Below are 23,672 nucleotides of genomic sequence, written 5' to 3'. Positions count from 1 at the left end.
TCGGCATGCAGGACAGCAAACCCGTGAAGACGCCGCAGGATCCAGGACTTAAGTTGACCAAGAACATGTGCGAGGGTGGCTGCAAGCACGAAGACACGATGAAGAACGTGCCGTATCGGAGTGCTGTCGGCGCGTTGATGTACCTGATGGTGGCGACGCGTCCGGACCTGGCTGCTGCAGTAGGCGTGCTGAGTCAGTTCGCCGCCGACCCGTGTCCCACACACTGGCAAGCCCTCAAGCGTGTGCTCCGGTATCTGCAAGCCACGCCCACGCATGGCATCGAGTTCTCGAAGGGTGACGGCTGCGGAGTTGTGTGTGGCTACTCGGACGCAGACTGGGCTGGTGACATCGAATCGAGAAGAAGTACAAGCGGCTACGCGTTCATGATGAACGGCGGGTGCATCAGCTGGAGGAGCAAGAAGCAGCGGACGGTGGCGCTGTCATCTACAGAGGCGGAGTACATGGCGCTGTCAGAGGCGACGCAGGAGGCGGTGTGGCTCAAGGTGTTTCTACGCGAGCTCGGCGAAATGGCAAGCGATGAAGCAATCAAGATCTACGAGGACAACCAAGGCTCCATCTGTTGCAGGGTACTGAACCTTGGTACACTGTACCAGTTCCGAGGTACCCGAACCGGTTAACCGAACCGGTCCAATACGACCACACGTTGATTAGACGAGTAGGTTGATTGGACGAGCAGTGTAGAATGATGGTTGATTAGACGCACTAGTTGATAGGACGCACGGCCGCGTGTCTTTAGCACTAGCCTAGGGTGTAAGCTCCAACAATCCAATCACTTCTGAATTTCGATTCAACCCCCCAAGTGACCTTCCTCGCCTCGCCCCAAGCCTCGGCGGTGTCTACGACCAAGTGCACCAGTGCAAGATCCCAGTACGACCTTCTTCAGGTTATGAGCCCAAGCACCATGTCCTCTGTCCAAGACACCAAGATCTCCATCGGCAAGTTCAACGGCGACAACTATGTCACGTGGAACCGCTACATGCGTGGCGTGTTCCTGACCAAGTCGGTGTGGAGCGTCGTGAACCGCGAGACGAAACCAAGCTTCGCGGACACGAGGGCCAAGGACGACTACGTCAAGTCGAGCAACATCGCGTTCGGCCTGATGTTGCTCCACATGGATGCTGACTACCATCATGTGGTCGACGACTGCGAGGAAGCGTGGGTGGCCTGGACGCGACTGCGTTCGCTCTACGGGGGGTCGCAGAAGGCTGGACGCATCTCCCTGAAGCGCCAGCTCTTCAGCATGGAGATGGCAGAAGGCGGCAATGTGCTTCATCATTGCAATGAAGTCCTCAACATCAGCGCCAAGCTCAGCAACATCGGCGCCAAGATGGAGGATGAAGACGTGGCGATCTGCTTGCTCAGGAGTCTGCCCAAGACTTTCGAGAACGTCGTTCTCAACTTGGAGATGAGCAACGCAGAGCTGCGCACTCAAGATGTGATCAAGGTGCTCACGAATGAGCACATCAAGCGGCAGGGCGAGAAGACGGCTCAGGTGAAGATTGAAGATGCTGCGAGGGCCTTCAATGCCGAGCGTGAAAGTCGCCACTGCACGTACTGCGGAAAATCGGGGCACGTCGTGGAAAAGTGCTGAACCAAGCAGAAGGAAGAGAATCGAGGTGCACGACGTGGCCGGTCTGGTCGCGGTGCGAACAACGTCCAGTGGCGTGACGACAGCGATGACGACTGCGTCGCGTTCGCGGTCTCTATGGAGTGTGGAGTCTCCAGGACCAACAAGTTTCAAGGCTCATGGGCGATCGACAGTGGTGCCACGCACCACATCTGCAACGACAAGACCAAGTTTGTCGACATCAAGGTGTGCGACGAAGGTGAACTCACGGTCGCCAACGGCAACACGGCCAAGATCATGGGAGTCGGGACGGTCATGCAGCGGGTCACTTTGCCCAACGGCAAGGAACGCGACATCCGCATTCAAGATGCACTTTACGTGCCAAGCATGAACAAGAACCTGCGTTCGGTGCCGCAGATCAACCGAAGCGGACAGTTCAAGGTGGTGTTTGATGGTGCTGAAATGCACATCGCACAGAAGAAGTCGAAGAAAATCGTGGCTTCCGCGGACCTGATCGACGGTCTCTACTGGCTCCGAGTCCCAAGCTGCGCTGCGAATTCGGTGTCCAAGGCGTCGGTCAACGCGGTGGATCTTCATGCGCGTTTGGGTCACGCGCCGAATGACGTTCTTCGGAAGATGGTCTCAAGTGGCATGGTGACGGGTGCGAAAATGCCGACATCGTCGAAGAAGTCAAGCCAATGTCGTGGGTGCCAACAAGGGAAAATGGTGCAAAAGCCCTTCCCAAGCAACCCGAACAAGCGCAAGTACAAGTCGTTCGAGTTCCTCCACTTCGACATCTGCGGGCCCATGGAGGAAGAGTCGCTGGGTGGCAGCCGCTACTTGCTGCTCATCACGGACGAAGCCAGCGGCTGCATGTCGGGATTCTGTCTGCGAGCCAGATCGGAGAGCGAAGGCTGCTTGCGCCGATTCATCACCAAGGTGGAGAAGCAATTCGATGCCAGGGTGAAGTTCGTGCGCCATGACGGAGCCAAGGAGTTCGCGACCAATTCGCTCTTGGCGTACTACGAAGACCACGGCATCGAAGTGCAGCCCACGGTTCGGTATGCGCACCAAACGAACGCGACGGCTGAACGTGCCAACCGAACCATCGTGACCATCGGCCGCAGCATGCTTCACTACCCTGGGTTGGACAAGCCGTTCTGGGCGAAAGCAGCGATGACGGCAATTTACATCAAGAATCGTCTGCCGTCACCTGAAGAAGGTCGTACTGGGATCTTGCACTGGTTCACTTGGTCGTAGACACCGCCGAGACTTGGGGCGAGGCGAGGAAGGTCACTTGGGGGGTTGAATCTGTTAAAGTGAAAGAACGCTTTTGTTTTGTTTGCCAATTGTCTTTATTAGCCACTTTACCGCTATTCTAATGCTATCTATCAGACGTGCTCAGTCCGAAGCAAAAGCGGAAGTGGGGACACCGTCCTCGCTTCCGATCCGCTGCTTCCGTTCCTCATCGCACAAATCCTGCCTCTGTATCAAAAGAGAGGAGGCAGTCTCCCTAACCCTAATGGCTCCATACCAGCCATTAGCGTAGTACCGTAGACTACATCGACACTTGCCTTCGTATACTTAAACTAAATATACCTAATCTTATTATGTCTGGCCCGGTGCTTGCGTACCCATCCCGGGAAGCCCAGCGGTTTCCGAACCGCACCTAGCATTCCGCGGGGCTGGCACAGCACCGGCGCCAGGCCGTCGAGCCCCAGACTCAACACTCCCACTAAGTGTCGTGAGTAGTCTTAAGATTTTTCACCCCTATTAGCTCCCTGAGCTTAGCAAACTGTGTTGCCGGTAGTGCCTTTGTCAGAATATCTGCTGCCATGTCATCCGTACGGCAGTAATGGATATTCAATCTTCCCTCTTCTACTAGTTCTCTAGTGAACAAATAGCGAATTTGAACATGCTTTGTCGCCTTATGGTTTCCTGCGTTTTTGACCGTGCTAATAGCAGATTTACTATCACACCACACCTGTACTGGTTGCTCTTGCGGAAATCCCATTTCCCTCAGTAGGTACCACAGCCATTCGCTTTCTTTTGCTCCTTCGCTTAGTGCAATGAGTTCTGCCTCTGCAGTTGATAGAGAAACTGATGCCTGTTTGCTGCTACACCATGAGATACTGGTTCCAGCCATAGTGATCACATACCCAGTTACGGACTTACGTTCTTTGGGTTGACACGCGAAGCTTGCGTCTGTGTACACTTCATACGTCACCATTCTCGAATTTCCATCAAGAAGGAGACCGTACGTCGACGTCCCTTTCAAGTATTTGAGCACTCTCCTCGCTGCCTCCCAGTGGGTCTGATTGTAACACGAAAGGAATTTACTCAATTCTCTCACTGCATTTGCAATGTCCGGCCTTGTTCCTCTTACCAGATATTGCAGTGATCCGACTAGCCCTCTAAAGTCAAACTTTTGGGCCACTATTTCCTGAGCTGACATCTTCGTTTCAGCAACGAGCTCTACTCCTCTGAGCTGCGGTGTAGTCACTGCTGTACAATGCCCCATATTGAACTTTTTCAATAGTTCATCAATGTACTTGTGCTGTGAGATTGTCATGGTTCTGTTCTTTCTGTTCCTTCTAACCTCCATCTTCAATATATAGTGGATGTCTCCTAGGTCTTTCATCTTAAATCTCCCCGAAAGATCCTGTTTGAGTTTGTTGATCAGTTCCATATCCTTCGACATGATCGTAAGATCGTCCACATATACCACTACAATGATCCAACTCTCTCCCACTTTTTGGACATAGATGCAGTATTCTTTATTGCATCGGACAAAACCAAGGTTGGTGAAGAACTTGTGGAGTACCTTGTACCAAATCTTAGGTGCTTGCTTCAACCCATATATGCTTTTCTTGAGCTCACAGACCAAATCCGCATGTCCTGCTAACATGTACTTCGGTGGTTGGTGCATATACACCTGCTGTTCACCCTCCATCGACCCATTGAGAAAGGCTGTACTCACATCCATCTGGTGAATATGGCAATCCAGGATTGTTCCAATTGCCAGTACAAGACGAAGCGATTCGAATCGTGCCACTGGCGCATAGACATCGTCACAGTTGACACCATACTCCTGATGGTTTCCTTGTGCAACTAATCTAGCCTTAAACCGCTCAATGGTGCCGTCAGCATTATACTTAACTGCTAATACCCAATGACATGGTAACGGCTTCTTGCCAGGAGGCAGCCGAGTTAACTTCCATGTTCCATTATCGAGTAGTGACTGGTACTCCAAATCCAATGCCTTTCTCCATTGTGTCCTGTGTTCTCCGGTTAGTGCCTCCCGGAGACTTTTGGGAACTGAGATCCTATTCGCAATAGTATCTACTGCAATTGCCTTATCGATGTGGGTTTGAAAGCACTTGTTGTCCGAGTACAACACAGGAATGATCCGTGTACCGTCCTGTTGGGTTGGGCGTTGCGCGTTTATGGCTTTGATCCGGCTTGATCTGCGCTTAGCTCCCACTGATACTGACGATTTTCTCTTCTTTCGTTTGGCTCCCACTGCTCCTGATGACCCCCTCGGTTGTTCAATCACAGGAACAAACACATTGGTCACATCGTTGTTGGATAATGTATCTAGTACATCGATCTCCTTTAGCTCCTCCTTGCTGAGCTGATCCGGTTTTATCCCAAATGACCGAGTAATTATGCTCAAGCAGTTCTCTGTATCGAATGTTACCGACCTGGACACTAGGAACTTGCTGTTGTAAACATCAAACAGTCGGTATCCTTTAGTATCCTCAGATATTCCTAGGAATCTGCACTTGATTGCCCGTGCGGATAGCTTTTTATCCTTTCGTACAACCTCTGGTACATATGCGAAACACACGCATCCCCATACCTGGAGTGTCTTTGGGTCTGGACCCACTCCTTTAACCAACTCATAGGGACTTTTGTTCTTTAGACGGCTCATTGGCGTGCAGTTCTGCACATACGTCATGTATTTCAGTGCTTCCGGCCACCATTTAGCCGGCATTTCTGCGTCACGTAGCGCACACCTTACTTTACTCATCTTAGTCTGATGGTCTCGCTCAGCCGCTCCATTTTCCTCTGGGCTGTACACATTCGAGGTCTGAAACGTTATTCCTTTATCAGTGCAGAATGTTTTCAGAGCTGCGTTCACGAACTCCTTCCCTCCGTCGGATCTTATACGACGAATCGTGAATTTTCCCTCTCTTTCCAACTGCAGTAGCAGCTCTTTGACCTTTATCTGAACCTCTGTTTTCTTGCGGAGGACAAACGTCCATCGCCACGACGTCTGGTCGTCAATGATACTGAGAAAATATCTGATCGATCCTAGGACTCCGTATACTCCTAACGTCCTCATGGGACCATTTGTATCCATGTGTATGGTGCTGATAGGTTTATCGTCCCTAGATCCCACCATATTTCTGTAACTCATTCTGCGCATTTTCATTTCGGTGCATGTATGGCAGAAGAACGGCACTTTCGTCAGTGCTGCTTTACTAAAGCTCGGTAGTCCTGGTATCAGATTTCCGCTCATTACCTCTATTAGTTTGTATTTATTGAGGTGTCCCAATTTTACATGCCACTCTCTAAAAGCAGTCTTTATTTGTCTGTACCCTGGTTCTTTTAATGGTGCAATCGGTTTTGCCTTTACTGCAGAGCAGTTTAATTGCCTGTCTCTCAGCGTGCGCGCCTGCACATAGTAAGCCCCGTTTACTGCAATGGCTACAAATGCCAACTTATGCTTCCAAAGTACAAACTTGTACTTCCCGTCTATACTTTCCACTATTTGGTAGCCTGTTTGTTTTAGCCAATATTCACTAAGTATATTTGCCTTTGCTTTAGGCACCAAAGCCATATTATTGAACTTAAAAGGACGAATTCCATCCGGACTACTCAAATAGAGCTGTATGGAGCCAACATGTGTATTGCTAAGTTTAGTCCCTTCTCCAAATGTAAACCTAAACTCTTGGCTCGGCCGTTTGCTCAAAAACAGCGTTGCATCGGCGGTTAGTCCATAACCGCAGCCTGAATCTAGCACCCAATCATAACCGGTGATGTTAATTACATTTCGTTCTAACAAGTCAGGGTACAAATCTCTTACCGCCTCTTCAATGGCTTTCGCCGCCACTTCGATGTTGCCGGAAGCCTCCGAGACCTTTCCAGCAAGTGCCGGAACGATCGTTGGCTCAAAGTCCGCCACGTCGTCGTCGTCACTCATCGGCGTATCCGAAACGACTGGTGACCCAGGTGTCAGCGGTGGCGAAGCCATCAGCGCATCAACATCCGCCTTGGCTTGCTCCGGTGTCAGCGTATCGCTGTGTCGTGGCTCTTGCACATCGCTTGTCACTTGAGCGACCGCAACCTTCTTGGCCCTCTTGATTTGCCGAATCATCGCAGCATCGACTGGAATTTCGACGCGCGCCGCCTTGGCCTTTTTCTTGGCGGCCGCTTTTGACCCCTTCACGTGAGCGACCGGCACTGGCTTCTGCAGCGTGGGGCTCTTGAAGATGTTGGTGCGATACACGCCCAAGCTTCTGTCCTTTTTCATCGCGGGGCAGTCACGTTTCATGTGCGCGAGACCGTCCCGGTTGTAGCGCCCTTCACAATAGAAGCACTCGTCTTCGCGTTTCCGCTCAACAACACGCGCCTTGCGCTTGCCCAGATGCTGCGACGCCCTCACATGATTTGCGGGCACAACCACCGCTTGCATAGCCTCAATTTCGCGGCGGCTCTTGTTCATGAAGACATTGCGCAGCAATGCTTCAACCTTGTCCAGATGGAACCCGCCGTTGGTGTAATCCACCTGGTTTCCCCAGTACTGGCTTGGGAACAAAGCCAGAACCTTCATCGCCGCGTACTGGTTCGGAATCATCGTCACGCCGTCCAGTGCCTCGCGCGATTGACGATTGATCCGATTACGCGCCTCCTTGACACGCAAGATGAGCTCGCCCACTGACGCAAAATCCATTGCCAGAGCCTCGTCAAACCTCGCAATCATTGCGGCCATCCCTTGCGCATTCGACTGACCGAACACAGTCTCGAGTCGCTTCCATGCAACAGGCAGACTTTCGTCATTGAACGAGACGCGCAGCGACTCCATGTACGACCTGGGCAGCGTCTGGTTGAGCAGCGACCTAATGTATGTGTCTTGCTCGCTGAGATTTGCCAGCTGCCACTTGTATGTCCTCTGCGCTTCCGCATCGTCCGTGTCCATCGGACGGGGAATCTCGCAGCTTGTCCGCAGCAAATCCTCGTAAGCGAACGCTGGCTCTACCAGGCCCTTTACTAGCGCTTCACGTCGCATAGCCGCACTCTTCTGGCGAAGGTGCCCAACGATCAGGTCCTTCCACACCCCGAACTGTTTGGTGTCGCTCGGAAAGACGAGACGGTCGAACGGGTTGCTCGCGTTGTTGCTCATGATCACTTGTACTCTTAACTTGAAATGTTAAAGTGAAAGAACGCTTTTGTTTTGTTTGCCAATTGTCCTTATTAGCCACTTTACCGCTATTCTAATGCTATCTATCAGACGTGCTCAGTCCGAAGCAAAAGCGGAAGTGGGGACACCGTCCTCGCTTCCGATCCGCTGCTTCCGTTCCTCATCGCACAAATCCTGCCTCTGTATCAAAAGAGAGGAGGCAGTCTCCCTAACCCTAATGGCTCCATACCAGCCATTAGCGTAGTACCGTAGACTACATCGACACTTGCCTTCGTATACTTAAACTAAATATACCTAATCTTATTATGTCTGGCCCGGTGCTTGCGTACCCATCCCGGGAAGCCCAGCGGTTTCCGAACCGCACCTAGCATTCCGCGGGGCTGGCACAGCACCGGCGCCAGGCCGTCGAGCCCCAGACTCAACAGAATCGAAATTCAGAAGTGATTGGATTGTTGGAGCTTACACCCTAGGCTAGTGCTAAAGACACGCGGCCGTGCGTCCTATCAACTAGTGCGTCTAATCAACCATCATTTTACACTGCTCGTCCAATCAACCTACTCGTCTAATCAACGTGTGGTCGTATTGGACCGGTTCGGTTAACCGGTTCGGGTACCTCGGACCTGGTACAGTGTACCAAGGTTCAGTACCCTGCAACAATCCAGTGCTCGACTTGCAGATTCTCCATGAAGCGTGACACGTAGCCAACTGCGAACGCAATGTCCGGGCGAGTCGATGTCATCAAGTGCATGAGTGCACCGACAGCCTCGCGAAATGGCGCATCCAACTTGGTCATGGCGTCGCTTGAGACTAGCTTCATGCTGATGTCGACCGGACTTGCAGCGGGTTTGCAGTCTTGCATGCCGAAGCGCTCCAGGATGTCGTTGACGTAGCGAGCTTGGCTCAGCGTAACACTGCCATCCGCGTTGTCGACCACCTCGATCCCGAGGATGAAGGAGCACTTGCCACTGTCGGTCATCTCGAACCGCGACTTGAGTTGGCGCTTGGCTTCCGCGATCATATCAGCTGAGCTTCCGGTCACCAAGACGTAGTCCCCGTAAACCAGCAACAGAACGCATTCGCCGTCGACGACCTTGATGTAGAGGCAAGGGTCGTAGTTTGACACGCGAAAACCGATGGAGCGCACGTACTCGTCGAAGGTCTCGTTCCAAACTCGCGAAGCTTGCTTGAGTCCGTAAATCGCCTTGAGCAGTTCCACGCAGTCGAAACCGTCGTCCAGTTCCACGCCTTCAGGCATGCTGCAGAACACCTTCTCCTTCATCAAGCCGTACAGGAACGCAGTCACCACGTCGAGCTGGTCCATCGGCCATCCGAAGTACTTGGCAACCGCAATGATCATTCGCAGCGTGACGTACTTGACGACGGGCGAAAACGTCTCGGTGTAGTCGATGCCATACTTCTGCACGAAACCTTTCGCGACGAGCCGAGCCTTGAACTTCTCGATCGATCCGTCCGCGTTGCACTTGATCTTGTACACCCACTTGGTTCCGACTGCGCGCTGGTTGTTGGGCAGTTTGGCGGCGCGGAAAACATCTCACAGCCGCATTGACTTGAGTTCGGCGCGAATTGCCTTGCGCCACTGGACTTGGTCTGGTCCGTTCACAGCTTCTTGAAACGTCTTCGGCTCCGCGCTGTCACTTGCTTCCACAGCATTCGCACTTGCACGCCAGTGTTAAAGGGTGATGCGTGCGCGTGGCTTCACACTTGGCGCGCCATTGTGTGTGCGTGCGTGTGCGTGTGCGTGTGTGTGCGTGCGTGTGCGTGTGCGTGTGCGTGCGTGTGCGTGTGCGTGCGTGTGTGTGTGCGCGTGTGCGAGGCTTTGTGGCGGCGTCCAATGCTCAAGATGAGACGCGCAGGCTGCGTGTGCATGAGGACGAGCGCGTGGGAGCGCGTCTGGATGTTCAAGCTGCGTGGATGCGCGGGTGGGTGCATAGTATTTGCATATGTAGGAGTAGGGAGTCCATGACTTTGCACAAGTCTGTATTGCTTAGTGGGTTAGTACCGGGTCTTTGACTCGAAGGTCGTGGGTTCGATTCCCACAGATGTTTGCTTTTCTTTTTGCCAACAAGAGAGCATAGTAGGCAGGCTAGAAGCTAAAACTCACTCAATCAATCTTACTTTTGGTTTTGCAATCTCGGCCCGAAGCCGTCTTTAAGTGTTTCAAGCTTTACAGCTCGTAGTCCAACTTCCTTTTGGTTATGAGCCCAAGTACCGACACCAAGTTCAAAGTCGAGCCTTTCGACGGCTCGAACTACTCGCTGTGGAGCTACAACATGAAGATGTACCTCATGTCCAAGGGATTGTGGGATGCGGTCAGCGGAGAAGCCGAGGTGGCCTCGGCGAAGGAGCAGCAAGCGCACGCGGCGATTGTGCTCAACCTCAACGACTCGCAGTTGATGCACGTGGTGACGTCCAAGACTGCGAAGGAAGCGTGGGACACATTGAAAACGTTCCACAAGACTCAAGACATGGCGAACCGACTGTGGCTCAAAGAGAAGTTCTCGGCGTTCAAGTTTACAGCATCCTCCGTCAGCAATCACGTAACGGAGTTAGAGAAGCTCGTGATGGATATGAAGAACGCGGGGTGTGAACCGAGCGAAGAAGACGTCTGTGCGACGATGTTGCGGAGTCTACCATCGAGCTACGAGAGCCTGGTTCAAGCATTTCGCATGTCAGTGAGCGATTTCAAGCTTGCAGACCTCGTGAGCAAGCTGATTGCGGAAGAAGTGCGTCAAAAGGACTCGACGCGCGTCGAAGAGGCGACCGCGCTTCTTGCCGGTAAGGGCAATGGAAAGCAGCAACAGAAGAAGAAGAACACACGCGGGGGACGCAAGAAGGGATTCTCCGGAGCGTGTTTCAACTGTGGCAAGATGGGCCATTACGCGAGGGATTGCCGTTCTAGGGCAAGTCCCGATGATAGTATCCAAGACCAGTCAAACGTTGCGTTTAACGCGACCGACGCTTTGCGAGCGAGAGCTGGGTGATGGATAGTGGTGCTTCGGCACACATGTGCAAGACACGCGACGCCTTTCACGAGTACTCGGCTATAAAGACTGCGCGCAGCATATTGAGCGCAAAGAACAGTGCGAACTTGAAGATTCTCGGCTTTGGAACAGTTGTTTTGCGTGTCTGGACTGGAAGTTCGTGGATAAACGCGCGGCTGGAAAACACGTTGCATGTTGAAGACTTAAACAAGAACCTGTTCTCTCTGACGGCTGCAACAGCACGCGGTATGACCGTGACTATGGACAGCGAGCGGTGCGTTGTGAAACGCGGCAGCCAAGTTGTGGCGACGGGTAGGAAGCAAGGCAAGCTGATGTACCTCAACACTGATGGTGGTGAGGAGTGTCATGTGGCTGAAAACGACGTTGGTCTGTGGCATCGGCGACTCGGTCACGTGTCTTTCAGCACGTTGAACTCCATGGTTAAGGACGGAAAACTCAGTGGTGCGCAAGTTGCACCTGGAACCGTGTGTGGTGTATGCGCGACTGCGAAACAAGCACGCAAGCCATTCAGTTCAACCGAGAAGGAGCTCGAAGCCAGGGAGAGTGCACGCAATGACACCACCGTGTGCTCTGATGTGTTGGGGCCTGTCACCCCCGCATCCAAGTCGGGCTACAAGTATATTATGAGCTTTATTTTGATGAAAAGCCGTTTTGTGACGATCTATCCACTGCGCAAGAAGAGCGAAGTGTGTGAGGCGTTCAAGAAATTTCTCAAAGAGGCAGAAACAAGCGCGGGCATCAAGGTTAAGGTGTTACGCAGTGATAATGGTGGTGAGTATTGCAACGCAGCAATGGAGACTCTTTGCGACGACAAGATGGTCAAGCAGGAGTTTACGGTACCATACAACCCGCAGCAAAACGGTATGGCAGAGCGAATGAACCGTACTCTGGTCGAAATGACACGCTGCATGCTGAAAGAGAGCGGGATTGACAAGTCGTACTGGTGTGAGGCTATGATGACTGCAGCAGACATTCGGAACGTGTTGCCTAACACTTCAAACCCACACTCAAGTCCGTTCCAACTGGTTTACAAAAGGGAGCCACGTCTGGAGCACATGCGCGTTTTTGGGACCGAGTGCTATGCCCATGTGACCAAGCAAAAACGCAAAAAGCTGGATGACTCGGGTATCAAGTGCGTTTTCCTCGGCTACGCCAAACAGCACAAAGCATATCGACTGCTGGATCCAACTAACGGATCAATCGTGATTTCAAGGAGTGTGACGTTTGCTGAAGCCCCACTCGCTACGGCGCGTAAGGAGGGCAGCCAGGAGGTGATCGATATCATCGGCAACGACGAAGAAGAGGAGCGCACGGAAGAACCCAGCGTTGAGGAAGGTTTCCGCACACCCCCAACTCACCCACGCCGGGAACCTGATAATCACAGCGGGCCGACTGACTCTGTGCCGACGCGTGGCTCTAGCACTCCGGGGAGAGATGGCGAGGAGGAGTGGATGGTGCGTCCGGCACGCAAAAGGCGTGGAGTTGTGCGCTACCAGGACGAGTACCCCGGGACTCGACGTGGTGAGTTCAACTTGGACGATTTTGAGGGTGAGTTCGATTCCCTCTACTGTCTACTTACTGAAGACGACGACGGCGAGCGTGCTGTTTCATACGACGAAGTTATGCGCAGCAAGTACAAGGACGAGTGGCTGCGTGCCATGGAAAGCGAGATGAAGTCGCTTGAGGATCACCGCACCTGGACTTTGGTGGATATGCCATCAGACAAAAAAGGCAATCGGGTGCAAGTGGGTTTTCCGCATCAAGCGAGACCCGAGCGGGAAAATTATCAAGTTCAAGGCTCGTTTGGTGGCAAAGGGCTTCACACAACGCCCAGGAGTTGACTACACGGAGACGTTCGCTCCTGTAGCACGCAAGGAGTCCATCAACATGGTTGTGGCAATTGCTGCAGAGGAAGACATGGAGGCTGAAAACGTGGATGTTGACACCGCGTTTCTATACGGTGACGTGGACGAGGAACTCTATATGGACCAGCCAGATGGTTTCGAGGACCAAAGCAACCCGACTAAGAAGTGTTTGCTGATGCAAGCACTTTACGGCACGAAGCAAGCGGCGCGTCAATGGAACAGCAAGCTGAATAAGCACTTGGAAAGCCAAGGCTTTTGTCGATCGGCGGCGGATCCGTGTGTGTACGTTCGGCGTTCTGGCTCAAAGTTCAGCATTATTGTCGTCTATGTGGACGACCTCATGATCTTCAGCAAGACGAAAGCAGATATTACTGGGATCAAGGAGGCGCTGAAGCGTGAGTTCAGCATTAAGGAGCTCGGTGAGCTAAAGTACTGTCTCGGCATCGAGATCCACCGCGACCGTGAGAGCAAGGTCATTATCATGAACCAACGAGCGTATATTCAGCGACTCGCAGAAAAGTTCGGTGTAGAAAACTGCAAGGCAGTGCACACACCAGCGGATAGCAACTCGAAACTGGTGAAACCCTCGGAGGACGAAGTTTTCGCGCCTAAGTACCCGTACCGCGAGTTGGTGGGGGCTTTAATGTACCTCGCAACTTGCACCCGTCCGGACATTGCTCAAGCTGTGGGTGAAGTGGCCAAGTTTTGCGAGTACTACAACAAGTCTCATTGGGTGGCCGCAAAAAGGATTTTAAAGTATTTGAAGACGACTCAAGACTTGGGGCTTGTGTTCAACGGCCGGACCAAGGGAGAGTTGTTCGGCTACGCGGATGCGAACTGGGCAGGCGATCTGGACACTCGGCGCTCGACTACAGGCTACGTGTTTTTCCTGAATGGGAGTGCGATTTCGTGGAAGTCGAAGCGGCAACCGACAGTGGCAACATCGAGCACGGAGGCAGAGTATATGGCCTTATACAATGCCACCCAAGAGGCAGTATGGCTGCGTCAGCTACTAAAGGACGTGGGGGCTGAGTGTGTGGGTGCTACTTCAATATTCCAGGACAACCAAGGATGCATTGCGCTGGCCAAGAACCCAGCTTACCACTCACGTACGAAGCACATCCACCTGAAGTGTCACTTCTTGCGCGAGAAGGTGGAAGACAAGATCATCGTGCTTGAGTACAAGCCGACAGACGAGATGGTCGCGGACGGGTTTACCAAGGCGCTGGCACGACCCAAGCACCGCCAGTTTATCGTTGGACTCGGCATGGACGACTAAGACGCCAGGCACAGCGCATCAAGGGAGAGTGTTAAAGGGTGATGCGTGCGCGTGGCTTCACACTTGGCGCGCCATTGTGTGTGCGTGCGTGTGCGTGTGCGTGTGCGTGCGTGTGCGTGCGTGTGCGTGCGTGTGTGTGTGCGCGTGTGCGAGGCTTTGTGGCGGCGTCCAATGCTCAAGATGAGACGCGCAGGCTGCGTGTGCATGAGGACGAGCGCGTGGGAGCGCGTCTGGATGTTCAAGCTGCGTGGATGCGCGGGTGGGTGCATAGTATTTGCATATGTAGGAGTAGGGAGTCCATGACTTTGCACAAGTCTGTATTGCTTAGTGGGTTAGTACCGGGTCTTTGACTCGAAGGTCGTGGGTTCGATTCCCACAGATGTTTGCTTTTCTTTTTGCCAACAAGAGAGCATAGTAGGCAGGCTAGAAGCTAAAACTCACTCAATCAATCTTACTTTTGGTTTTGCAATCTCGGCCCGAAGCCGTCTTTAAGTGTTTCAAGCTTTACAGCTCGTAGTCCAACTTCCTTTTGCCAGAACATGGATGGGGTCGAGCCGTCTTCATCGTCTTCTTCCGATTTTTCTTCTTGCGCCGCCGTAGATTCACTTTGGGCTTCGTCTTCCGAGCGTCCAGGCGCACTTGCTTCTTCGAGCCCATCATTGCGACGAGGACGTCGAACATTGTCGCGATCTTGGTTGTCCGGACGCGATTTGCGCTTCCCCGCCTGCGTGAACTCCCTTGTGCCGGAGTCATCGGAGACTTGCATGTCGTCGAAAACGTCCGTAAGTCGGTTGACTTCTTCACCATCCGCAGCCTTGGAGTCGTCGAAGCTTGACTCATCGAATGTGACATCGCGAGAGATGACCACCTGCCCCGCCTCGATGTCATAAACTCGATACGCCTTGGAACGCTCCTCGTAACCCATGAAAATTCCTTCACGAGCTTTCGGGTCCCACTTGAGTCGCTTCTCCTTCGGCGTCAAAACGTAGGCCTTGCACCCGAAGATCCGCATGTGCTTGACGTTGGGCTTGGACTTGTAGACGATCTCGAACGGAGTTTTGTCGGGCGACTTGGGTGACGGCAGACGATTCTTGATGTAGATCGCCGTCATCGCTGCTTCCGCCCAGAACGTCTTGTCCAACCCGGCGTAGTGAAGCATGCTGCGGCCGATGGTCACGATGGTTCGGTTGGCACGTTCAGCCGTCGCGTTGGTTTGGTGCGCATACCGAACCGTGGGCTGCACTTCGATGCCGTGGTCTTCGTAGTACGCCAAGAGCGAATTGGTCGCGAACTCCTTGGCTCCGTCATGGCGCACGAACTTCACCCTGGCATCGAATTGCTTCTCCACCTTGGTGATGAATCGGCGCAAGCAGCCTTCACTCTCCGACCTGGCTCGCAGACAGAATCCCGACATGCAGCCGCTGGCTTCGTCCGTGATGAGCAGCAAGTAGCGGCTGCCACCCAGCGACTCTTCCTCCATGGGTCCGCAAATGTCGAAGTGGAGGAACTCGAACGGCTTGTACTTGCGCTTGTTCGGGTTGCTTGGGAAGGGCTTTTGCACCATTTTCCCTTGTTGGCACCCACGACATTGGCTTGACTTCTTCGACGATGTCGGCATTTTCGCACCCGTCACCATGCCACTTGAGACCATCTTCCGAAGAACGTCATTCGGCGCGTGACCCAAACGCGCATGAAGATCCACCGCGTTGACCGACGCCTTGGACACCGAATTCGCAGCGCAGCTTGGGACTCGGAGCCAGTAGAGACCGTCGATCAGGTCCGCGGAAGCCACGATTTTCTTCGACTTCTTCTGTGCGATGTGCATTTCAGCACCATCAAACACCACCTTGAACTGTCCGCTTCGGTTGATCTGCGGCACCGAACGCAGGTTCTTGTTCATGCTTGGCACGTAAAGTGCATCTTGAATGCGGATGTCGCGTTCCTTGCCGTTGGGCAAAGTGACCCGCTGCATGACCGTCCCGACTCCCATGATCTTGGCCGTGTTGCCGTTGGCGACCGTGAGTTCACCTTCGTCGCACACCTTGATGTCGACAAACTTGGTCTTGTCGTTGCAGATGTGGTGCGTGGCACCACTGTCGATCGCCCATGAGCCTTGAAACTTGTTGGTCCTGGAGACTCCACACTCCATAGAGACCGCGAACGCGACGCAGTCGTCATCGCTGTCGTCACGCCACTGGACGTTGTTCGCACCGCGACCAGACCGGCCACGTCGTGCACCTCGATTCTCTTCCTTCTGCTTGGTCCAGCACTTTTCCACGACGTGCCCCGATTTTCCGCAGTACATGCAGTGGAGACTTTCACGCTCGGCATTGAAGACCCTCGCAGCGTCTTCAATCTTCACCTGAGCCGTCTTCTCGCCCTGCCGCTTGATGTGCTCATTCGTGAGCACCTTGATCACATCTTGAGTGCGCAGCTCTGCGTTGCTCATCTCCAAGTGGAGAACGACGTTCTCGAAACTCTTGGGCAGACTCCTGAGCAAGCAGATCGCCACGTCTTCATCCTCCATCTTGGCGCCGATATTGCTGAGCTTGGCGCTGATGTTGAGGACTTCATTGCAATGATGAAGCACATTGCCGCCTTCTGCCATCTCCATGCTGAAGAGCTGGCGCTTCAGGGAGATGCGTCCAGCCTTCTGCGACCCCCCGTAGAGCGAACGCAGTCGCGTCCAGGCCACCCACGCTTCCTCGCAGTCGTCGACCACATGATGGTAGTCAGCATCCATGTGGAGCAACATCAGGCCGAACGCGATGTTGCTCGACTTGACGTAGTCGTCCTTGGCCCTCGTGTCCGCGAAGCTTGGTTTCGTCTCGCGGTTCACGACGCTCCACACCGACTTGGTCAGGAACACGCCACGCATGTAGCGGTTCCACGTGGCGTAGTTGTCGCCGTTGAACTTGTTTTCGATGGAGATCTTGGTGTCTTGGACAGAGGACATGGTGCTTGGGCTCATAACCTGAAGAAGGTCGTAGTTGGGTCTTGCACTTGCAGACTTGGTCGTAGACACCGCCGATGCTTGGGGCGAGGCGAGGAAGGTCACTTGGGGGGTTGAATCGAAATTCAGAAGTGATTGGATTGTTGGAGCTTACACCCTAGGCTAGTGCTAAAGACACGCGGCCGTGCGTCCTATCAACTAGTGCGTCTAATCAACCATCATTCTACACTGCTCGTCCAATCAACCTACTCGTCTAATCAACGTGTGGTCGTATTGGACCGGTTCGGTTAACCGGTTCGGGTACCTCGGAACTGGTACAGTGTACCAAGGTTCAGTACCCTGCAACAATCCAGTGCTCGACTTGCAGATTCTCCATGAAGCGTGACACGTAGCCGACAGCGAACGCAATGTCCGGGCGAGTCGATGTCATCAAGTGCATGAGTGCACCGACGGCCTCGCGAAATGGCGCATCCAACTTGGTCATGGCGTCGCTTGAGACTAGCTTCATGCTGATGTCGACCGGACTTGCAGCGGGTTTGCAGTCTTGCATGCCGAAGCGCTCCAGGATGTCGTTGACGTAGCGAGCTTGGCTCAGCGTAACACTGCCATCCGCGTTGTCGACCACCTCGATCCCGAGGATGAAGGAGCACTTGCCACTGTCGGTCATCTCGAACCGCGACTTGAGTTGGCGCTTGACTTCCGCGATCATATCAGCTGAGCTTCCGGTCACCAAGACGTCGTCCACGTAGACCAGCAGCAGAACGCATTCGCCGTCGACGACCTTGATGTAGAGGCATGGGTCGTAGCTTGACACGCGAAAACCGATGGAGCGCACATACTCGTCGAAGGTCTCGTTCCAAACTCGCGAAGCTTGCTTGAGTCCGTAAATCGCCTTGAGCAGTTCCACGCAGTCGAAACCGTCGTCCAGTTCCACGCCTTCAGGCACGCTACAGAACACCTTCTCCTTCATCAAGCCGTACAGGAACGCAGTCACCACGTCGAGTTGGTCCATCGGCCATCCGAAGTACTTGGCAACCGCAATGATCATTCGCAGCGTGACGTACTTGACCACGGGCGAAAACGTCTCGGTGTAGTCGATGCCATACTTCTGCACGAAGCCTTTCGCGACGAGCCGAGCCTTGAACTTCTCGATCGATCCGTCCGCGTTGCACTTGATCTTGTACTCCCACTTGGTTCCGACTGCGCGCTGGTTGTTGGGCAGTTTGGCGGCGCGGAAAACACCTCACAGCCGCATTGACTTGAGTTCGGCGCGAATTGCCTTGCGCCACTGGACTTGGTCTGGTCCGTTCACAGCTTCTTGAAACGTCTTCGGCTCCGCGCTGTCACTTGCTTCCACAGCATTCGCACTTGCACGCCAGAACATGGGTGGGGTCGAGCCGTCTTCATCGTCTTCTTCCGATTTTTCTTCTTGCGCCGCCGTAGATTCACTTTGGGCTTCGTCTTCCGAGCGTCCAGGCGCACTTGCTTCTTCGAGCCCATCATTGCGACGAGGACGTCGAACATTGTCGCGATCTTGGTTGTCCGGACGCGATTTGCGCTTCCCCGCCTGCGTGAACTCCCTTGTGCCGGAGTCATCGGAGACTTGCATGTCGTCGAAAACGTCCGTAAGTCGGTTGACTTCTTCACCATCGGCAGTCTCAGAGTCATCGAAGCTTGACTCATCGAATGTGACATCGCGAGAGATGACCACCTGCCCCGCCTCGATGTCATAAACTCGATACGCCTTGGAACGCTCCTCGTAACCCATGAAAATTCCTTCACGAGCTTTCGGGTCCCACTTGAGTCGCTTCTCCTTCGGCGTCAAAACGTAGGCCTTGCACCCGAAGATCCGCATGTGCTTGACGTTGGACTTGGACTTGTAAACGATCTCGAACGGAATTTTGTCGGGCGACTTGGGTGACGGCAGACGATTCTTGATGTAGATCGCCGTCATCGCTGCTTCCGCCCAGAACGTCTTGTCCAACCCGGCGTAGTGAAGCATGCTGCGGCCGATGGTCACGATGGTTCGGTTGGCACGTTCAGCCGTCGCGTTGGTTTGGTGCGCATACCGAACCGTGGGCTGCACTTCGATGCCGTGGTCTTCGTAGTACGCCAAGAGCGAATTGGTCGCGAACTCCTTGGCTCCGTCATGGCGCACGAACTTCACCCTGGCATCGAATTGCTTCTCCACCTTGGTGATGAATCGGCGCAAGCAGCCTTCACTCTCCGACCTGGCTCGCAGACAGAATCCCGACATGCAGCCGCTGGCTTCGTCCGTGATGAGCAGCAGGTAGCGGCTGCCACCCAGCGACTCTTCCTCCATGGGCCCGCAAATGTCGAAGTGGAGGAACTCGAACGGCTTGTACTTGCGCTTGTTCGGGTTGCTTGGGAAGGGCTTTTGCACCATTTTCCCTTGTTGGCACCCACGACATTGGCTTGACTTCTTCGACGATGTCGGCATTTTCGCACCCGTCACCATGCCACTTGAGACCATCTTCCGAAGAACGTCATTCGGCGCGTGACCCAAACGCGCATGAAGATCCACCGCGTTGACCGACGCCTTGGACACCGAATTCGCAGCGCAGCTTGGGACTCGGAGCCAGTAGAGCCGTCGATCAGGTCCGCGGAAGCCACGATTTTCTTCGACTTCTTCTGTGCGATGTGCATTTCAGCACCATCAAACACCACCTTGAACAGTCCGCTTCGGTTGATCTGCGGCACCGAAAGCAGGTTCTTGTTCATGCTTGGCACGTAAAGTGCATCTTGAATGCGGATGTCGCGCTCCTTGCCGTTGGGCAAAGTGACCCGCTGCATGACCGTCCCGACTCCCATGATCTTGGCCGTGTTGCCGTTGGCGACCGTGAGTTCACCTTCGTCGCACACCTTGATGTCGACAAACTTGGTCTTGTCGTTGCAGATGTGGTGCGTGGCACCACTGTCGATCGCCCATGAGCCTTGAAACTTGTTGGTCCTGGAGACTCCACACTCCATAGAGACCGCGAACGCGACGCAGTCGTCATCGCTGTCGTCACGCCACTGGACGTTGTTCGCACCGCGACCAGACCGGCCACGTCGTGCACCTCGATTCTCTTCCTTCTGCTTGGTCCAGCACTTTTCCACGACGTGCCCCGATTTTCCGCAGTACGTGCAGTGGCGACTTTCACGCTCGGCATTGAAGACCCTCGCAGCGTCTTCAATCTTCACCTGAGCCGTCTTCTCGCCCTGCCGCTTGATGTGCTCATTCGTGAGCACCTTGATCACATCTTGAGTGCGCAGCTCTGCGTTGCTCATCTCCAAGTTGAGAACGACGTTCTCGAAACTCTTGGGCAGACTCCTGAGCAAGCAGATCGCCACGTCTTCATCCTCCATCTTGGCGCCGATGTTGCTGAGCTTGGCGCTGATGTTGAGGACTTCATTGCAATGATGAAGCACATTGCCGCCTTCTGCCATCTCCATGCTGAAGAGCTGGCGCTTCAGGAGATGCGTCCAGCCTTCTGCGCCCCCCGTAGAGCGAACGCAGTCGCGTCCAGGCCACCCACGCTTCCTCGCAGTCGTCGACCACATGATGGTAGTCAGCATCCATGTGGAGCAACATCAGGCCGAACGCGATGTTGCTCGACTTGACGTAGTCGTCCTTGGCCCTCGTGTCCGCGAAGCTTGGTTTCGTCTCGCGGTTCACGACGCTCCACACCGACTTGGTCAGGAACACGCCACGCATGTAGCGGTTCCACGTGGCGTAGTTGTCGCCGTTGAACTTGTCGATGGAGATCTTGGTGTCTTGGACAGAGGACATGGTGCTTGGGCTCATAACCTGAAGAAGGTCGTACTGGGATCTTGCACTGGTGCACTTGGTCGTAGACACCGCCGAGGCTTGGGGCGAGGCGAGGAAGGTCACTTGGGGGGTTGAATCGAAATTCAGAAGTGATTGGATTGTTGGAGCTTACACCCTAGGCTAGTGCTAAAGACACGCGGCCGTGCGTCCTATCAACTAGTGCGTCTAATCAACCATCATTCTACACTGCTCGTCCAATCAACCTACTCGTCTAATCAACGTGTGGTCGTATTGGACCGGTTCGGTTAACCGGTTCGGGTACCTCGGACCTGGTACAGTGTACCAAGGTTCAGTACCCTGCAACATCACCCAAGTCGCCCGACAAAACGCCGTTCGAGATCGTCTACAAGTCCAAGCCCAACGTCAAGCACATGCGGATCTTCGGGTGCAAGGCCTGCGTTTTGACGCCGAAGGAGAAGCGACTCAAGTGGGACCCGAAAGCTCGTGAAGGAATTTTCATGGGTTACGAGGAGCGTTCCAAGGCGTATCGAGTTTATGACATCGAGGCGGGGCAGGTGGTCATCTCTCGCGATGTCACATTCGATGAGTCAAGCTTCGACGACTCCAAGGCTGCGGATGGTGAAGAAGTCAACCGACTTACGGACGTTTTCGACGACATGCAAGTCTCCGATGACTCCGGCACAAGGGTGTTCACGCAGGCGGGGAAGCGCAAATCGCGTCCGGACAACCAAGATCGCGACAACGTTCGACGTCCTCGTCGTAGCGCTGGACTTGAAGAAGCAAGTGCGCCTGGACGCTCGGAAGATGAAGACCAACGTGAATCTACGCCGGCGCAAGAAGAAAAATCGGAAGAAGATGACGAAGACGGCTCGACTCCGCCCATGTTCTGGCGTGCAAGTGCGAATGCTGTGGAAGCAAGCGACAGCGCGGAGCCGAAGACGTTTCAAGAAGCTGTGAACGGACCAGACCAAGTCCAGTGGCGCAAGGCAATTCGCGCCGAACTCAAGTCAATGCGGCTGTGAGATGTTTTCCGCGCCGCCAAACTGCCCAACAACCAGCGCGCAGTCGGAACCAAGTGGGTGTACAAGATTAAGTGCAACGCGGACGGATCGATCGAGAAGTTCAAGGCTCGGCTCGTCGCGAAAGGCTTCGTGCAGAAGTATGGCATCGACTACACCGAGACGTTTTCGCCCGTCGTCAAGTACGTCACGCTGCGAATGATCATTGCGGTTGCCAAGTACTTCGGATGGCCGATGGACCAACTCGACGTGGTGACTGCGTTCCTGTATGGCTTGATGAAGGAGAAGGTGTTCTGCAGCGTGCCTGAAGGCGTGGAACTGGACGACGGTTTCGATTGCGTGGAACTGCTCAAGGCGATTTACGGACTCAAGCAAGCTTCGCGAGTGTGGAACGAGACCTTCGACGAGTATGTGCGCTCCATCGGATTTCGCGTATCAAGCTACGACCCATGCCTCTACATCAAGGTCGTCGACGGCGAATGCGTTATGCTGCTGGTCTACGTGGACGACGTCTTGGTGACCGGAAGCTCAGCTGATATGATCGCGGAAGCCAAGCGCCGACTCAAGTCGCGGTTCGAGATGACCGACAGTGGCAAGTGCTCCTTCATCCTCGGGATCGAGGTGGTCGACAACGCGGATGGCAGTGTTACGCTGAGCCAAGCTCGCTACGTCAACGACATCCTGGAGCGCTTCGGCATGCAAGACTGCAAACCCGCTGCAAGTCCGGTCGACATCAGCATGAAGCTAGTTTCAAGCGACGCCCTGACCAAGTTGGACGCGCCATTTCGCGAGGCTGTCGGTGCACTCATGCACTTGATGACATCGACTCGCCCGGACATTGCGTTCGCTATCGCCTACGTGTCACGCTTCATGGAGAACCCGCAAGTCGAGCACTGGATTGCGGTCAAGCGCATCTTCCGCTACCTTCAAGGGACCAAGTCACACGGAATCCGGTTTTCGCCGGGCTAGGACATTGACTTTCAAGGTTACTCGGATGCCGACTGGGCTGGTGATCTTAGTGATCGCAAGTCTACGTCGGGCTACCTGTTCCAAGTCGCCGGCGGACAGATCTCATGGGGTTCCAAGAAGCAATCAAGTGTGTCACTCTCGACAAGTGAGGCCGAGTACATCGCACTGAGTTTGGCGATTCAAGAAGGCAAGTGGGTGCACAAGCTGCTGTGCGAGATCCTGGTTGCTGCAAGCGAAGTCACGCCCGAGTTGGAGATTTTCGAAGACAACCAGTCGTGCATCAAGATGACCAAGAACCCCGTCAACCATGGTCCTGCCAAGCACATCGACATCAAGTACCATCACATTCGCGACGAAGTCAAGCGCGGCGAAGTGATCGTCGAGTACTGAGAGACTGCCACCATGCTGGCCGACATCATGACCAAGAGACTTGCCGGACCACGCCACAAGGACTTGGCGGCTGCGCTCGGCGTTCACGCGTGTTCGCATTGAGGGGGCGTGTTGCAGGGTACTGAACCTTGGTACACTGTACCAGTTCCGAGGTACCCGAACCGGTCCGATACGACCACACGTTGATTAGACGAGTAGGTTGATTGGACGAGCAGTGTAGAATGATGGTTGATTAGACGCACTAGTTGATAGGACGCACGGCCGCGTGTCTTTAGCACTAGCCTAGGGTGTAAGCTCCAACAATCCAATCACTTCTGAATTTCGATTCAACCCCCCAAGTGACCTTCCTCGCCTCGCCCCAAGCCT

At 54.0% G+C, this 23,672-nt stretch overlaps 9 protein-coding genes across 9 annotated transcripts in view; 3 read left to right on the top strand and 6 right to left on the bottom strand.

Moving 5' to 3' along the window:
- The window catches only part of IUM83_06223 (uncharacterized protein), a gene marked incomplete at both ends in the record, with an annotated part of 38,115 nt that extends 30,118 nt beyond the window's left edge, over positions 1–7,997 (bottom strand). Inside the window, one exon of the mRNA XM_067930409.1 lies at positions 7,438–7,997. Coding sequence (XP_067800471.1) covers positions 7,438–7,997 — 560 coding nt within the window. The remainder of the gene's footprint in view (positions 1–7,437) is intronic.
- A 658-nt stretch (positions 7,998–8,655) lies between these two features.
- IUM83_06222 (Integrase catalytic core protein) lies at positions 8,656–9,546 on the bottom strand (the record flags this gene model as incomplete). The annotated part of the gene is made up of 1 exon (XM_067930408.1): positions 8,656–9,546. The coding sequence occupies one exon, from the start codon at positions 9,544–9,546 to the stop codon at positions 8,656–8,658; it is 891 nt and encodes a 296-aa protein (XP_067800334.1).
- A 685-nt stretch (positions 9,547–10,231) lies between these two features.
- Positions 10,232–14,182, top strand: IUM83_06221 (Retrovirus-related Pol polyprotein from transposon TNT 1-94; the record flags this gene model as incomplete). The annotated part of the gene is made up of 3 exons (XM_067930407.1): positions 10,232–10,811; positions 11,258–12,744; positions 12,803–14,182. The coding sequence occupies 3 exons, from the start codon at positions 10,232–10,234 to the stop codon at positions 14,180–14,182; spliced, it is 3,447 nt and encodes a 1,148-aa protein (XP_067800456.1).
- A 451-nt stretch (positions 14,183–14,633) lies between these two features.
- On the bottom strand, positions 14,634–17,138 carry IUM83_06220 (Copia protein; the record flags this gene model as incomplete). The annotated part of the gene is made up of 1 exon (XM_067930406.1): positions 14,634–17,138. One exon carries the CDS (start codon positions 17,136–17,138, stop codon positions 14,634–14,636), a length of 2,505 nt encoding a protein of 834 aa, XP_067800499.1.
- Positions 17,139–17,466: 328 nt separating this feature from the next.
- IUM83_06219 (Integrase catalytic core protein) lies at positions 17,467–18,357 on the bottom strand (the record flags this gene model as incomplete). The annotated part of the gene is made up of 1 exon (XM_067930405.1): positions 17,467–18,357. One exon carries the CDS (start codon positions 18,355–18,357, stop codon positions 17,467–17,469), a length of 891 nt encoding a protein of 296 aa, XP_067800323.1.
- A 21-nt stretch (positions 18,358–18,378) lies between these two features.
- IUM83_06218 (putative integrase) lies at positions 18,379–19,542 on the bottom strand (the record flags this gene model as incomplete). The annotated part of the gene is made up of 1 exon (XM_067930404.1): positions 18,379–19,542. One exon carries the CDS (start codon positions 19,540–19,542, stop codon positions 18,379–18,381), a length of 1,164 nt encoding a protein of 387 aa, XP_067800324.1.
- A 65-nt stretch (positions 19,543–19,607) lies between these two features.
- IUM83_06217 (Copia protein) lies at positions 19,608–20,928 on the bottom strand (the record flags this gene model as incomplete). Its single annotated transcript, XM_067930403.1, has 2 exons — positions 19,608–20,545; positions 20,652–20,928. The coding sequence occupies 2 exons, from the start codon at positions 20,926–20,928 to the stop codon at positions 19,608–19,610; spliced, it is 1,215 nt and encodes a 404-aa protein (XP_067800321.1).
- Positions 20,929–21,236: 308 nt separating this feature from the next.
- Positions 21,237–21,950, top strand: IUM83_06216 (putative integrase; the record flags this gene model as incomplete). Its single annotated transcript, XM_067930402.1, has 1 exon — positions 21,237–21,950. The coding sequence occupies one exon, from the start codon at positions 21,237–21,239 to the stop codon at positions 21,948–21,950; it is 714 nt and encodes a 237-aa protein (XP_067800322.1).
- Positions 21,951–21,971: 21 nt separating this feature from the next.
- On the top strand, positions 21,972–23,306 carry IUM83_06215 (Retrovirus-related Pol polyprotein from transposon TNT 1-94; the record flags this gene model as incomplete). Its single annotated transcript, XM_067930401.1, has 2 exons — positions 21,972–22,885; positions 22,967–23,306. 2 exons carry the CDS (start codon positions 21,972–21,974, stop codon positions 23,304–23,306), a joined length of 1,254 nt encoding a protein of 417 aa, XP_067800319.1.
- Positions 23,307–23,672: the final 366 nt, after the last annotated feature.

Source organism: Phytophthora cinnamomi (assembly GCF_018691715.1).
Source record: "Phytophthora cinnamomi strain GKB4 chromosome Unknown Contig1, whole genome shotgun sequence".
NCBI classification, from domain to species: Eukaryota; Oomycota; class Peronosporomycetes; order Peronosporales; family Peronosporaceae; genus Phytophthora; species Phytophthora cinnamomi.
The sequence above is the reverse complement of the archived record's forward strand: the minus strand, read 5'-3'. Positions and strand labels throughout refer to the sequence as shown.